Here is a 15,915-nt window from a genome sequence, read left to right as displayed (position 1 = left end):
CATAATTAAAACGAGACTTTAATAAACAACAGTCGGTTTTGAAAGTCGTGTTTTCAATATCACAAATAGTACAAAATATTATTATGAAGGAGCGCCGTCCACATGTGAGCCAATGGCACCGTGAAACCGAACTACCATAACACGTCATTTCAGTGTCCAATGATATGCCTTTGAGTCCTTACCCAGCCAATCAGAAATCGTTCAAACTCAGATAGGTTGTGCTAGTTTGTGTTGTCATTTCCAACCATGACGCTCATTTCTAAAATGAAAACGTTTCTTTTAACATAATATTCGCTTTCCGTCACAATGAGCACCATTTGCAGGGAGGTCATCACGCTTCAGCTGGGACATTATGCCAACTTTGTGGGCACTCATTGGTGGAATTTACAGGTGAGGAACACGGTGCCGGCTAACTTAGCTAGCTCAATGTTAGCTTCGCATGTGTTGACAAAGGACTTCCAAAGCGTAAAGTTCGTGAAGGTAAGCGTCATGCTGTTATTTTATCAGACAAGTGAAGCTTGACCTCGAAAGAAAAGAAGGAACGCAGAGAGGAAAGAATGAGGTTTGAGGTTTGAAGTATGAGGTTTGTTCAGAAAACATAGTGAAATCACCTTTTATATTATTAACCCTTTAATTAGTCAATAGTCATAACTATTTATATTTGATGTCGACTTCGTGTTTTAATCATATGAATTGATAGGTGACAAGCCATTTTTTTTGTAGGATGCATCACTGTCATACGACCCAGAGATGCCATCTGGAGAGATTCAGAGTGATGTCATGTTTCGTGAAGGCCAAACTCTTGGTGGGAGCATCACCTACACTCCACGCCTCATTGCCATGGACCTCAAAGGTAACCTCGTAAGCTTAATGGTTGTTCTGCAGTGAATATATATATATATATATATATATATATATATATATATATATATATATATATATATATATATATATCGCATAATATATTTTGTCATAAAGGAAGTCTGCTGACTCTACGGCAGGAGGGAAGTCTGTATGATTCTGGCAAAGAAATGTCTGCTCTTTCCTGGTAAATATAGAGTAACAGTGTGGTAGTATTTACACCGAGCCAGTACATTTTCATGTGAAATATTCTCTACATAACAGGGATGGAAGCCTGATGATACATAAAGAAAGCCCCCCTGCAAAAAACTCCTTTCTTGAAGACCTGGACAAGTTGGATGTGAGTACAATTAAGCATGACAACATTGCTTGAGGTTATAATGTCAGTCAAAACATGCAATATGAACACTGACCATGCTCTCTTGTACTCAGCGAGGGGACATACTGACTGAGGCAGATTTTTCATCCAGCTCCCAATCTCAATGCGAACGTAAGTAAAACCTAATTAAAGCCTACTAGTTGTGCACTTATTTCCTTCAACTATTCACCTGCCTCACAGGTACTCTAAGCGTCGATACCGTCAACAGTCAGCTTGCACGAGTCCAGAAAAATTACAGGCTGGAGGGCAGCGTCAAGGTTTGGTCTGACTTTCTGCGCATCCACTTGCACCCTCGAACCATCTCAGTTATCCACCAGTACAACCATGATGGGTGAGTTTAAAAGTTAACATATTTATTTGTTTGTTTGTTTAACTTTTGAGCTGTAGCTGGGCGGCAGGTTTGACAACAGGATAAAAAAAAAATTCCATGTGCTTTGTGTATAAATATTATATAAAATATTGTTTTCCCCCATTTTTTTTGTGAGCAGAGAGGCTGACCGTCTGGAGGCTTTTGGCCAGGGGGAAGCACTGCTGCAGGGGGCCGTGCTGGATGATCTGGATGACAAACTTCATTTCTTTGTTGAGGAGTGTGACTACTTCCAGGTAGGGCTGGTCAATATTAGGGATGTAACGATATTATCGCCATATGAAGCTCACGATACGATAATTATCACTATATTGTGGGGAGGTTGGTGATAGTTAACACAGGTCACAATACTGTAAAAATATTAGCTCATACTAAAAGAAAAAAAAACACAATATTGTGCTTTTTGTACATAACAGCAATACATATAAGCTACCTCCAATCTCTAATAACACTTAATATTGAGGCACTTACCTACCTAATGCAAGCCCACATTGAGTTCCTCCACATATTGACTCGGTTCACAAGCATATTGCGTGACCTCTTCATCTGACCAGTAACGTGGATTTTAAACATAGAAGGGCCAAAACATCCCCGATGAAAATTAAACTGCACTAAAAAAAAACAACAAAAAAAACCTAACCACCAGAGGGTGCTAGAACTGCACAAATGGAAATCAATCCGATTTTTTTTTTTTTAACAATGTGTAGCTTTTAAATATTGTGAACATGACGACGACGATATTGTGGCAGTTTTAATATCACAATATCACGATATTGTTATTATTGTTACATCCCTAGCCAATACATCGAAAAAATATTGATATTGCAAGATTGGCTCGTGCAATGTGCATATCGCAAAAGACATGCGATAAGTTTAATATGGAATTTTATGCTTTTGCATGAATTTGACCAGTTAGATGCAAATTTAAAAAATGTGCATCACTATCCAATAGTTGAATATTGAGCTTGGTTATTTTGCCAAGAAAAAAAAATCTTTTATTTGATAATAAAAATGTTATTTCTTTGGGTACATGTTAAATATCGCATTAATAATGATATCGCAATGTTCAAAACTATATCGCATGTTTTTCCAATATAGTACAGTGCACTTGCAGGTATGCTCTTAAAACATTATCTTATCATTTTAACATCTTCACAGATTTTTAAAAAAATGAAAAATTTAGTATTGTTATTTTTAAAAATCAAATTTGTATTCAGTCGTTACGATTTATTTTATTATATATTTTGTATTATTATTATATATTTTCATTTAGAGAGTAAAAAAAAATAGTCATTGTGCTGTTTGGTGACGTGTGTACCACACTAAACATGGACCAGAGGACGTGAAGGAGAGTTGTCGCAGAAAAAAATAACTACTGACTGTCTCCAAACAGTTTGATGAACTTCCTATGACTACATCTCCATTTTAGGGTTTCCAGGTGCTGTGTGACCTCACAGATGGCTTTGCGGGTCTTGGCTCAAAGGTCACCGAAATGCTACAGGATGCTTACGGTGGTCGAGGCATCCTAACCTACGGGACGGCCCCCGTCAGTCACCCAAATTCAGTGAGTTCGACTCATTTTTCTCCATGGTAATTGTTTAGTCTGGACGCTGATGTTTTTTTTTTTTTCCAAGCAGACTCCAATGAAGGACCTTTACCATCTGTTGAACTGTGCGTTAGGGATGGTCCACATGTCCAATCACAGCTCCTTCTTCTGTCCGCTGACGCTGCGAGGAGGATTGGGTTTACGACCGTCATCTCCCATAAGCTTCCCTTACCTGAACTATGACGTATGTTTTACGACTCAAAGAAAGTTAGGGATGTTCGACTTGTGGGTGAAAATTCAGAATGAAGTGATTCCTGTGTTGCAGCCGTCACTTTGGTACCACTCCAGCGCCGTCCTGTCTCTCGCTCTGGATGCGCTCACTGTGCCGTACAGGCTGAGGAGTAACTGCATCCCAATGTGGCAGCTGGCAGACTCCTTGTCTACATCGGGGAGAAAGGTGACTTGATTGTTTTTTGTTTGTAAGTTTCGAGGGCTGTGCAATTAATCGAAATCCAATTACAATTTCAATTGTTTCGCTCTACAATTACAAAATCAGCATCATCACAAAAAAATTGTTTATACTAATCTTTTTTTTTTTTGTTATTTATACCTTTGCCCCTTTTTCACTAATTTAATACATTTTGTTTCACATAAATAATAATTAGTGTTTCAAAGAATTTTATTTGTCTTAATATTTATTTGTTTTTTACATTTAAACATTTTCTTGTTTTGTACCAAAAAAATAAATGATCGTCCTACTGCATAGTGCATATGCTGCACACCAATAAATATTATTATAAATATGTATGATAAATTTTGTTTGGTCCGAAAGTAACTTACATAATTATAGTATTTCAATTATTTTTTCATTATTCTTTTTTAATTTGTTTTAATATTTTTAAATGCTTAAACAGTTTCTTGTTTTGTACAAAAAAAAATAATTGTTTGAATAATCGTGATTTTAATTATTGCCAAAATAATCTTATTTTTTCCCATAATTGAGCAGTCGTATAAGTTTCTCTATATTAAGCATGATATTGAATGACAGGTGGTGGCGGCTTACGGTGCCCTCCCGTTTCCAATGACGCACGGCAGCTCTCTCCCCGATGCCCTGAGCGCCTGTGACGCGTTGCCATGGAAACCACTGTCAACATGCGGCGAAGCAGCCGACGGTCGATGTTATGGCCAGTGGGTGACACTCAAAGGCTTGGAAGGCCAAAGATTCACCAGGTACATTTTGTTGCGTTTTGAAGTTTGTGGCGAAAATCTTTTAAATATTATTTTTTCTTTCTGATCAGTTCTGTTGCTCCGGGGGCAGAACCGCCATCTCCTCTTCACAACCTCAACAGTGGGGAAGACGTCCTGACATCTTATATCTCATCTTTTTATCCTACAGCTCCTCTGTAAGGCCTAAAACTTGAACTTAAAAAAATAATAATTGTGCAGCTCTACTATTATATATTTGGTGTTAAAATGTCTTTATGAGAACCTCATTTTCCTCTGTTCAGGGCTTTGCAGCTAGTCTCCAGTCCCAGTAAAGTGACCCCACCTTTCCCTCAGATATTCAGCCAAGCTCTCACCGATGGAGGTCTACAGCACGTCCACATGCTTGCAACCAGTTGTGAGTTTAAGTTCCATGATGCTCTACTTCAAAACATATGTAGCACTTTTCTATGCTAAATGATCTTTTCGTCATAGCTCCGCTCGCCCCGCCAGTCATCTCATCAGTACCAGTCATCACTTCCATCCAGTCGGGGCCCGCGCTGGACCCGTGGCTGTCGGAGTTGCATCGCAGCGTCAGCGCTTTCGACATCCGCCGCGTGGCCCCCAGCTTTCTTTCACAAGGTCCCGAAATGGCGGACTACAGCGAGGCACTGGAGCAGTTGCGCTTATTGGCTCGAAAATACCAGGACGACAGCGGTGGGGCGACGCGGTCGTCTTCCGAGGAGGACGACGACTGATGTGTGTTGGACGCTGGGATGGATGGATGGACTTGTTTACGTCATGATTACACTCCCTCTGAGGTATCGAGACACACTAACGTGGTGACAGAAACTGCTTAAGGAAATTAGTTGAGCGTCTTGGTAAACTTCTACAAGAGCAGCTTCAGCTTTTTGGGGCTAGGTATTAAGATAAATAATGAAATGTACATCAAATCATGTGGCAAATATTTTTTTTGCAAGCATTATGGTCTCGTTCAATATTAAGTACTGTGGAGAACACGGTTTGGATTGTGAATTTCCATGATCAACCTGCAATTTTGATTTTTCAGTCATGAGATACTGTAAGAGGAAAAAAAAGGTTCAGTGGGCCTAAAACATATTTCAATGTAAATATATTTTCTAGAGGGATTACTGATGTGCAGTAGTGTTAATTTCAACAAAAACGAAAAAATAACTTCATCAACACACATTTTTCACCCGACGAAAGCTAGACTAAAACCATCATTAATAAGCAATAACTGGGACTAAATCAGTATGCATTTTCATTGACTAATGAAGACGAGACTAAACTGTCCTTCACTTATATAAGTGAATAAATATAAAAACTGGACTAAAATCTACAGCCCTTGTAATTCATGAACAAAAACGACAATTATATGATTTTATAAAATCTCTCTGCTAAGCTGCCACCTGTGTGACACTGTCATGTGACAGCACAAAAACATAGGACAGGTGAATTTGAAAGGTAAAAACAAAACAATAATGCGACTGCTAACTTACTAGCTCATAGCATGGAGCTATAGTAGACACTTAATATACTCTAATTGTGATGTTTTTCCATCAAAAAAAGAGAACATTTTATTGGAAATAGTTCTGAAAATGTTCAGTATAATCTGACAAAAAATATATACAGGGGTAAAATGTTTATCCTGACTGAAACTGGATGAATTAAATTAAATTTTCTTAGACTAAAATGCTAGTTTTATAGTCTACTAAAAAACAGGATGTCGTTGACTAATTGTGATAAAAACTAACAAGCATGACTAAAACAGACGAATTAAAAAATAAAAACAAAAGCAGACAAAATTAACACTGATGTGCAGTAGATCTAAGTCACCCAACCTCATATTAAACATGACTAGCTAGATTTTATTTCAAAGCAGAAGTCATTTTCAAAAGTACAACAGGGGAAAAAAAATAAAACAGTCAAGAGGCCTTTTTTTTTTTTTAATTCGAAATAAAACGGAGCTTTCACAAAAGGTGAAACGTATTCCAATCCAGCACAGCAGTACTTATTTAGCATCTATCTTTTGAGGACAAGGGAGAGTGAAGAGGGGGGAAAAAAAAAATGCATGCCAAAAACCATTAAACTTGAAAATCACAGAATTTCAACAAAAAGCCTCAATTTTCCATCTACATTAAAGGAGAAAAATGTTAAAGCAAATGAAGTGGCAAATGTACATAAGACATCAAGAGCAAGCATCTGGGTCGTACAGCTACTTATAAAAAACGGGAAACGGGGCAGCGACAAACACTTCAAAAAACAACTACGAGCGGGAACGAGAGCGCGACTGCGAACGGGATTTAGAGCGGGACTTGGAGCGAGAGACCGAACGGGAAGCGGAGCGCGAGCGCTCTTTGACGGGGGTAGGGGAGCGGGACTTGGACTTGGATTTAGACTTGGACTTTGATTTGGACCTGGCTCTGGATTTTGAGTCGACGGGGGAGCAGGAGCGAGAACCCCGCTCCTGCTCGCCTGCCTCCTCGTCGCTCTTGGGGGGCTCGCGGCCCTTTGATCCGGACTTCCTGGAGACGGAGCGGGAGCGAGACCTGGATCGGGACCTGGACCTGGACTCGTCCTTGCTCTTCTTTGCTTCTTTCTTGCTCTTCTTGCTCTTGGGGCTGCGGCTCCTGCTCTGGTCTTTGTCCTTCTGGTCTCCGTTGCTGCGCTCGTCTTCCTTCTTGCTCTTTCCTTTGCTCTTCTTGCTGTCGGAGTGACTGCGGGAGCGAGACGCCGGCCTGCAGGCAAAAGGTCACATGATTAAATACTAAATTAGGAATGTACAATGTGTATTTGATGATTTTCATCCATTCCCTGTAGCAACAGTGAAACCCAGTTGGACGTCTCACCTGGAGCGGGAGCGGCTCCGGCTGCTGCTCTCACTGCGGCTGCGGCTCTTGCGGGACCTGCGGCTCCTGGAGCGGGACCTAAATTAGCAACAGGTGTTAGTACAGTACACTAGAACCTGAAAAATCACATCGTTGCATTTTTTTTTTTTTTTTTCGTTTCGTGCCTGGAACGGCTCCTGCTGCGGGAATAGGAGCGGCGGCGTTTGGCCCCGGGGCGGTCTTCGATGAGGCGGATCTTTCTCCCATTGACTTCGGTGCCGTCCAGCTTCTCCAGAGCCCGCTTCATGTCAGCGTAGAGCCGGAACTCGATCACGCCTTCGTTCTTTCGGCCCTTGTGGGTGTCAGCGTAAGTCACCTCCCCCGCTTGCCTCATGTAATCCTTCAGAATTTTTTTTTTTTTAAAAGTACATTTTAGATGACAATACACGTATAATCCTTTCAAATGATGAAACGTACCTTCAAGTCCTGCCAGCTGCAACGGCTGGACAGATTTTCAACAATGAGCCGATAGTCCGTCCTAATAGGTGGACCATAGCGGTCTCTGCCCCAACGACCTCCGTAACCACCTTTCAAGGTAACAAGGATAGAGCAACAAAATGAGGACCGTGCATCAACGGAAATGTACTTATTATTCTGAACTCCACACTACTCTACAAATAACTTAAAGCCACTCCGAAAATAATTTAAAAAAAAAAAGAAAGAGAAAAAAAACTATGTATATTTATCAATATTGTCAAGTTAAGCTACTTCTGTCTACAGTTTAAAAAAAAATCATTAAATGTAAAAGAATAGAATGCATTGTAAAATATTTAAAATTACATACAACTAAAGAAGTTCCGGTGAACAAAAGTTTCTAAGCTAGCCTAAAAAAACTAAACAAAAACAACTGACTGTTAGAGTAAATGTTCTTTTTTTAGGCTGAACCCACATCTGTTCCTAACCCCCATGGCATCCTCACCACCCGGCCTGGGCTGGGCCTAATGGCAATAGCGGTCTTCATTCACAATGGCTCCCTTTTTTGGTCTGCCCAGGGGCCCAGAATGGTCAAACCACACTCTTGGAAAGGGGGGACACCATGGCCAGCAATAGGGCGGGCAGTCGGCAAAGGACTCTTTCAATTGAAACATTGAGGTTCTTTGTTAAATCTTTACCTTTAAAATTGACAATCAACTTTAATAGAATATTAAGAGACTTAAAATAAACAGCATTCACAACATACTGAACAATCTTAAATTCAGAATAATCAAATGAATAGTTTTCCTTTTGTAGCTACTTTTTTTTTTTGTAAATTGCTACATGGTTTCATTTCACTACAGATTGGTGGCTCGGGTACACTGCATTCAAATTTTATTAAATTGGTCAATTTGCAAACCACTTAGAAATTTGCAATAGTAAAAAATACGACACGCCTCTTTCTAAGAGGGTCACCGAAAACCAATCATGAATACAGTGCGGCAATGTGTGTTTTATAAGTATCTGCTCAACACAACTGAGTACGGGAGAATGTGTACGACACATGCTTTAACCCCTTTTCACACTGCACTCATGGTGGAATGATCAGTTGCTAGTGTGTCTATTTTTGGAAGTGCTGATGTAGAAGCCTAAAAGGAAGTAACAGAAATATTGCCGCCGGTTAGACCATACATCGACAGTATTTGGGGAGAAGGGAATCGTTAATCATCATGAAGAAAAGCTTAACATTCCAGGTGACCACATTAGGAACAGGACTGAACCAAAGTCAATCAATGGGGGGGTGGCCAATCGTTAAAAATACTATACAACCAAATATAAAGTGAATACAGTACACACAAGCCACCAAGGACAACATTTTAGCACCAAAGTAAATCAAGAGTGAATTTAAAAATATATTTATATTGTGAAAAGGCAACGTTTTGTAGGTGGACTTACTCCTTCCTCCCCCTCCACCGCCACCGCCACCACTGTAGCCTCCATCACGACGGGGGCCTTTGGTGTGTTCCACAATCACACGCTCCCCGCACAGCTCCTTCCCGTTCAGGTCGTACACCGCATCGTCGGCGTCGCGCGCGTCATCAAATTCAACGAACCCATACCTGGAAAGAACAACATTTGTTTTGTTACGATGAATCAACACGAGTTTAAAATTAATATTGACCCACACCGTGGAAGACTACGAGACTGAAAAGAATAGACTAGAAAAATGTATTAATTCGCATGACGCTAAATGCTCACACAACGATCACATCGTGACATTGCCACGTCTAGCGTAGGTAGCGCCCGTAGCAAATTAGCTTACATTAAACTGGAAGAGGAAATTGCGTGTAAAAATGCATAATAAAGCGCAATCAACACTGAAACGATTGCTTCTTGAATATCTTCCAACAAAGACAATTCGATCAGTAGGGCCTGCAACGACCAACAGGCCCATACCACCAAGGTTAGCTTATGCTAGTCGACATTAGCATTCTTAGCTATCACCGAGAAGAGGGCCTAAGCGTTACCCATTTTTGAGATCGACTTCGAGTATCTTCCCGTAGCTCTTGAAAAACCTCTCGACGTCCTTTTCTCTGGCCCGATAGCTCAGTCTTCCGATATACACCCTGGACATTTTGTCGAATTATGAACCTCTAAATTCAACAAATACACCCAGACTGGTGAACAGGAATGCGGGAAGAGAAAAGGCGCAGCTTTATCTGCACAATGGGTCGCGACGACGGGGCGTGGTTTATTTTCTTCTTCAGGGCTCTCCAGCGGTTGTGGAAAAGACTATCCGTCTTACCATCGCCACCTTTTGAAAAGGCACGGAACTGTTTTATCTGGTACATTCACAGTACAGTACTCAATATAAATTTAAAACAAACAAAACAAAACCTTTTACCTTAGGACACGAGTCCTACATTTGTTACTCTTTTTTTTTTTTAACATAAATATCTGTGTGGTTCTCTACTTCTGACAGAAACTTACAAAACTAAACTACAAGTCACTGTCCAAGCACCCAACAACATAATGTGAGGCGTTTGGCCAACCCAAATTTTATGACCCTAACAGAACCTTTCCAACAGTTTAAAATTCCACTGTGCTGGGCTTGAATTATGATGAAAAGAAATTATATTAACAATACTACTACTGCGAACTACTACTACTACTACTACTCCTACTACTAATAATAATAATAACAAAAACTTTTTTTTTATATAAGGTTGTATGAAAAAAAAGGCGGGGGTGGGCATATCTGGCTAAAATGTATTGATTCACAGAGCAATAGCTAATTTGAATTTAAAAAATACCACCCTATCATTAATATGAATGACTAATTAATTATTATACTACAGCTGTAAGAAAATGCTTACAGACCACATAATAAAAAACATGAACAAAAATATGTGAATCTTCGGGTGCCGACCCGCGAGTTTATGCGAGTCTACAGTTACACATTTGCATTGAATCCTTTAGAACTGCCTGTTAAAAACATTTAATTAGTTTTTACTATTACTAATTTAACTACTGTATGTGTAAACGCGGTGTTCGGTGAATAATATTATAGTGGCTTAGTTACAATATTAAAAATACTTTGTACTAAAAGTTAAACGACCACTCGTTGCCGGATGTTGCGACCTATCGCGTGAGGTAATGCCCGTTGTGGGCGGGGCTAACTTTAAAAGCCGAGAGGATTGCCAACAGTCTTGTCTGTTTGGTGGTTGTTTAGAACTTTAGCGTGATATAATTTTAAATAAAAAAAAATGTTGCGTTTGTCAGGGTGGCGAAATGATCCAATTCAAGTGTCCACTTGTGAGACTTAATGAAATGTACTCCATGGGTTGAAAGCAAAGTGAGGTCTCATTTGGAGACAAATAACGGTACACGTCGGCAGCCGAATGTAAGCTAGCAGCGCAGCCGGCTAACTCAGGCTGAAAGTTGTTATGGAGCGCGGGACTTTTTCAAAATATTCCTGGATTGATTTCGTCTTCTCCGTCATCGGCGTTTGTACTTTCTTGGTGGACTGGGGCTCCGACTTGTGGGTCGCCGTCGAGTTTTACTGCCACGGTGACTTTTTGTGGTTCGGGGCACTGGTCGCCCTCATGATCCTTTCCTCCTCCGTGGTCCAAATGTTCAGCTGGTTCTGGTTGAAATATGACCGCCAGCTACCCGGCTTCCGAAATGAAATCGGAGCCGAAGCGGTGCTCTTTGTGGACAGAGTCAAGCTTACATGCCTGTTGCATGTGCTGCAGCTGGGTTTCCTATGCAGGTAAAACACGTGTGCAAATATTGTTGAAAAAAAAAAAAAGTAAAATGCTTGCACAACTCATATGGAAAATAAAACTATTAAAAAATAGAATATATATAATATAAATATTTTAAAAATCCGTGAATCTGTTATGCCCCTTAAATGTTTAGATACAAAATTAATTTAATATATACATTAAAAAAAAAATATACCAATGTGCTCACATGTGTTTGTCTGTATAATTTCTCACTCATCCAAAACATGATAATTTGCAAAAGGTTTAATTGAGGCAACTGGATAGTGATGGGAAAATTAACTTCATGAAGCACTCGTGATATTTATTGACTCCTCTAGATGGTGCGCTTGGTTTAAAGATGTAAAATAGAGGAATTAAGCAATGCCGTTTATCTTTAAACCAAGAGCACCATCTAGAGGAGTCAAAAAATATAACAAGTGCTTCATGAAGCTTGATTTTTCTTTTTCCACCATTGTTATTTTTAATTTCAATACCCATTTTAAAAACAAAGAAAACTTGACTACACTGTGTAAACAGAATCCTTCATACTGAGAAGAAGAAAATAGTCGCTATAAATGTTGCATGTTTTTATTCGTTAGCTAATGTTTGTTCATCTTTTCTTTTTTTTTCTTTTTTTTACTATTAAAAGGTATTAAAAGGTGAGCTTTGCTAATGCTGAACTGGGTGACAAAAAATGGTACATGAACCAATGTTAACTGCAAAAATACACTTTTTATGTTTTGAACACCTGAAGCATTTTAGGCTGGCACAACGCAGGTAAAAATATTTATTCATGTGGTAATATTGCTATTATTATATATTTTTTAAAATCTCATCGCTTGCTTAAGCACTAAGTACAGTACTCCATTTACTTTCAGTCATGCTGTTCACATTGTTGATACCAACACGCTCAGACACTCAAGGACATTTTTTGGGTGCTCTCATACATGTACTCTTGTACACAAAAACTGTCTAGCCCATCGCGTAAACTTGTAATTACATTTGACAAGTGCCATGACCATAAACGTCAAGTTCAGGTGTGGCGGCGACAAATAATACGTCGGCACGGCATTCTGTCACATTCCATACGTGTTCTCCTTCGTTGAGGTGTTTACATCCACTGCTCGTCACTCAACAACGCTTCTTTCATGCATTCCCCTCACGCAGGCATATCTCGGCCATCAGGCAAGGCTTCCGGGTTTGGTGGCGGAAGGAGGAAGGCTCCGAATACGCCGTCTACCTGACACACGACCTCAGCATGCTGCGGCTCATCGAGACCTTCTGCGAGAGCGCTCCGCAGCTCACGCTCATGATCTATGTGGTGCTGCGCACCAATAAAGCCAGGACCGTCCAATGTGAGTTCTATATTAGGGCTGATGTACACAAAACAAGCATAAGTATTGGTACAACTGGTTCCACTAATAGGAGAATTGCTTCTTGAGAGGGCTTGTGTGATGTCATGTTAGTTTGAACAATAGTGTTTTTTTTTAGGCTATTATGTTAGCTCAGGTGTCTGCAACCTATGGCTCTGGAGTCACATGTAGCTCTTTAGTACCTTTCCCGTGGCTCCCTGTGTATACATTTTTTATTTTATTTTATTATTTTTTTTAGAAATTAATATTTTTGTTTCATATTTATTTTTAGATAAAATAGTCTTTGAACAAATTCATGATTTAGTCCCGTGTCTCTCGTGTATAAAAAAGTTAGAAATTGTTTTTGTTACATATTTATTTATTTTTATTTTTAGATAAAATATCATTTAAACAAATTAAGATTTAGATTAAAAAAAAAAAAAATTCAAAAAAATCAAAATTTTTAAATTGTCAGAAAAAGAGAGACAAAAGGTCGATGTAAAGGTTTTTAAAAAATACCTAAAAATGTACAAACAAGGAAGTGGAAATGCAAAAAAACCAACAAAAAAACAACAACCATAAAATATCCATGAAACTGCCAAAAATGTCAGAGAATTTAATCATAATTAAAAAAAAGGCAGAACATATAAAAAGTAGCCGTAAAATGTCCATAAAAACAACAACATAAGCATGGCAGAAAATTACCATAAAATGGGTTTTGAATTGCCAAAAAAAAAAAAAAGTCAAAAATTGATTTTTAAAAAGGCAGAAAAGAAAATGTTCAAAATCAAAAAGAAATCCTGAAAATTACCATAAAATATTTACAAAATTACCAAAATATCAGCAAATTGATAAAAAAAAAAAAAAAAAAGTCAATTTAACAAAATTGGTTAAAAATCTTCATCTTGTCTTCTAATTCTTCATCACTTTTTACTTTTTAAAGGCAAAAATGATTTTTGTTTACCTTTACTAGTTTTGGCATCCACTGTCACCTTCAGAAGTTGTGATGTGTCATCTCAAAGAGGAGGGAATTCCTTGTTTAGAGGCACCGTTTTGTTATTCTATCATCTTTGAGAGGACGCAGTGACTCAGTGGAGGCTGAAAATTACCATATGTCCAAAAAATGTCAGAAAAGTCTTCAAAAAAATTGTATGAAATGCATATTTTTGTGTTGTGGTGCAGCTCTAATTAGCTCTCAGTACATTAACTAACACTAACATACTGTTTCCTTCATCACTTTTTATTTGGCCAAAATGGCTCTTTTGACAGTAAAGTTTGTGCTCGCTGACACCCGTCTCATGTAAAGCCGGTTTGCCATATTTGACGGCGGAACATGTGTTTGCAGTCGTCAGCATTGTGGCATCAACCACGTCCATAGCCTGGATGGTGGTGGACTACCACCGCTGCCTGCGCTCCTTCCTGCCAGACAAGGCCAAGCAGGGCTGGGGCTCGTCGTTGGTCTACTTCCTGTGGAACCTGCTGCTCATCTCCCCTCGCGTCGCTGCCCTCGCCCTCTTCGCCTCTGTCCTGCCCGCCTACATCGCCGCCCACTTCCTGATCGTTTGGTCCGGCCTGGTCGTGTGGGCTTGGCGACAGAGGACCGACTTCATGGACAGCGCGGGTGGGGAGTGGCTCTACCGGGCCACCGTGGGGCTCATTTGGTACTTCAGCTGGTTTAACGTCGCCGAGGGTTGGACTCGAGGCAGAAGTATCATCTACCATACCTTCATCACGACCGACGCAGGAATCCTCCTGGCCACTTGGTGGTGCTACCGAGACCCCGTGACCTCCCAACTGTACGCGATGGCGCTGCTCATCACTCTACCTCTTACCTACCTGCTGGGACTGGTCTTCAAATGCATCTACTATTGTTGTTTCCACCCCAAACTGTGGAGGCCCCCGCTTCGAGAACCAGGGCTGCCCGACGACTTGCCTGATGCAGAAGTGACCTTCAGAGAATTTCCCATCCAGGACGGGGCGCTCTCCTCCCAGCTGCTCAACAAAAGGATGGCGCACAATGCGGCACTCTTTTACTCAAGCCAGTAGAAATGCTTGAGGGGGAAAAAACAAACAAACAAAATGATCACGCTTGTTATCTTTTTAGCCTGTTTTTTGTGCCTACACTCACAGACCAACATTAGACTGTACGATCCAATGATGTCCAATACAAACTACAAATGAAATTATGTTCATAAATACCTCTCATAAAGTGTCAATCAAAAGTGAGCACTGTTGACTTTGTGAAAGACAGATGAAAACAGCTCTGTCAGGAGTGCAGGTGTACTTAATGGAATGTCCAATCCGTCTTATCTTTGTTATTATAGCCATATAAAGTTAGCAATATGGCACTTTTTTTCTTCTTTTTTTTAAGAATTCAATTCTGTAGCCCAACTTAAACGGCTTCCGTGTCAAATGTACTGGGGCAAATTACAGAAGGGACATTTTACAAGCTAATTTTCAAATGGACTTTTTCCACATGTTTACGATTGATAAGCTTGCTAAGAATTGCTGCTAACACCATGTATGACAATAGTGACAGTTAAGTCGCGGCAACATGGATTAAAATGAAGTGTCAATGAATTGTACTATAAAAAAGAATCTTTTGTATTAAAAAATGTAAGCTGTTTTTCATATCATAAATGTTTTCCGGCCACAAGCCTGCAGCAAATCAAGCAACGTGTGTCGTGTACGGAGCATTGAAGGAAGTGATGGGTGGGGCAGCTTCCTTCTCAGCAACGTTTACTGGAAATGCACTTGGTGAGGCATTGTTGAGTGTCTACCTCATTTCAAATAGAAATAAAAATCACAATAAACGATCACTGGTCCAATAAACCAGAACTAAAATTTAGATTCCAAATTTTAGTGGTTCCCAACACTTATGAGCCACAGCAAGCAGCCGTTTTGAGGAAAATCTCACGGAAGACCACATGACAAAAATGTCACATAAATATGAATAATTTAAGTTAAATAATGGTGGCCTTGTTTCAGTTTACTTACAAATTGATTCAGTGTGAAATCATGGTGTGTTTAAAGCTGATCACTTGCAGGAAGCCATGACACCTTCTGTTGTGCTATATGAATGGCAACAGGTGGATACAGTGGTATTTACACCAATGA

General features: G+C 39.7%; 3 protein-coding genes across 3 annotated transcripts; 2 read left to right on the top strand and 1 right to left on the bottom strand.

Annotated features, from left to right (window-relative positions):
- Positions 1-194: 194 nt before the first annotated feature.
- msto1 (misato mitochondrial distribution and morphology regulator 1) lies at positions 195-7,909 on the top strand. Its single transcript, XM_077506025.1, has 14 exons — positions 195-390; positions 724-853; positions 979-1,048; positions 1,126-1,201; positions 1,294-1,351; positions 1,421-1,571; positions 1,729-1,843; positions 3,037-3,171; positions 3,245-3,397; positions 3,479-3,610; positions 4,202-4,383; positions 4,452-4,556; positions 4,662-4,774; positions 4,852-7,909. The coding sequence occupies exons 1-14, from the start codon at positions 307-309 to the stop codon at positions 5,112-5,114; spliced, it is 1,767 nt and encodes a 588-aa protein (XP_077362151.1). The 5' UTR covers positions 195-306; the 3' UTR covers positions 5,115-7,909.
- On the bottom strand, positions 6,225-9,941 carry srsf4 (serine and arginine rich splicing factor 4). The gene is made up of 6 exons (XM_077506031.1): positions 9,707-9,941; positions 9,135-9,298; positions 7,683-7,792; positions 7,391-7,605; positions 7,227-7,304; positions 6,225-7,115 (listed from the first exon to the last, which is right to left on the bottom strand). Exons 1-6 carry the CDS (start codon positions 9,811-9,813, stop codon positions 6,644-6,646), a joined length of 1,146 nt encoding a protein of 381 aa, XP_077362157.1. The 5' UTR covers positions 9,814-9,941; the 3' UTR covers positions 6,225-6,643.
- An 862-nt stretch (positions 9,942-10,803) lies between these two features.
- Positions 10,804-15,422, top strand: xkr8.3 (XK related 8, tandem duplicate 3). Its single transcript, XM_077506030.1, has 3 exons — positions 10,804-11,451; positions 12,614-12,801; positions 14,144-15,422. Exons 1-3 carry the CDS (start codon positions 11,126-11,128, stop codon positions 14,842-14,844), a joined length of 1,215 nt encoding a protein of 404 aa, XP_077362156.1. The 5' UTR covers positions 10,804-11,125; the 3' UTR covers positions 14,845-15,422.
- Positions 15,423-15,915: the final 493 nt, after the last annotated feature.

The sequence above is a fragment of the Festucalex cinctus genome, chromosome 19, assembly GCF_051991245.1.
Source record: "Festucalex cinctus isolate MCC-2025b chromosome 19, RoL_Fcin_1.0, whole genome shotgun sequence".
Lineage (NCBI taxonomy): Eukaryota > Metazoa > Chordata > Actinopteri > Syngnathiformes > Syngnathidae > Festucalex > Festucalex cinctus.
Note: the sequence above shows the minus strand (reverse complement) of the source record. Positions and strands in the feature narration are given on the sequence as shown.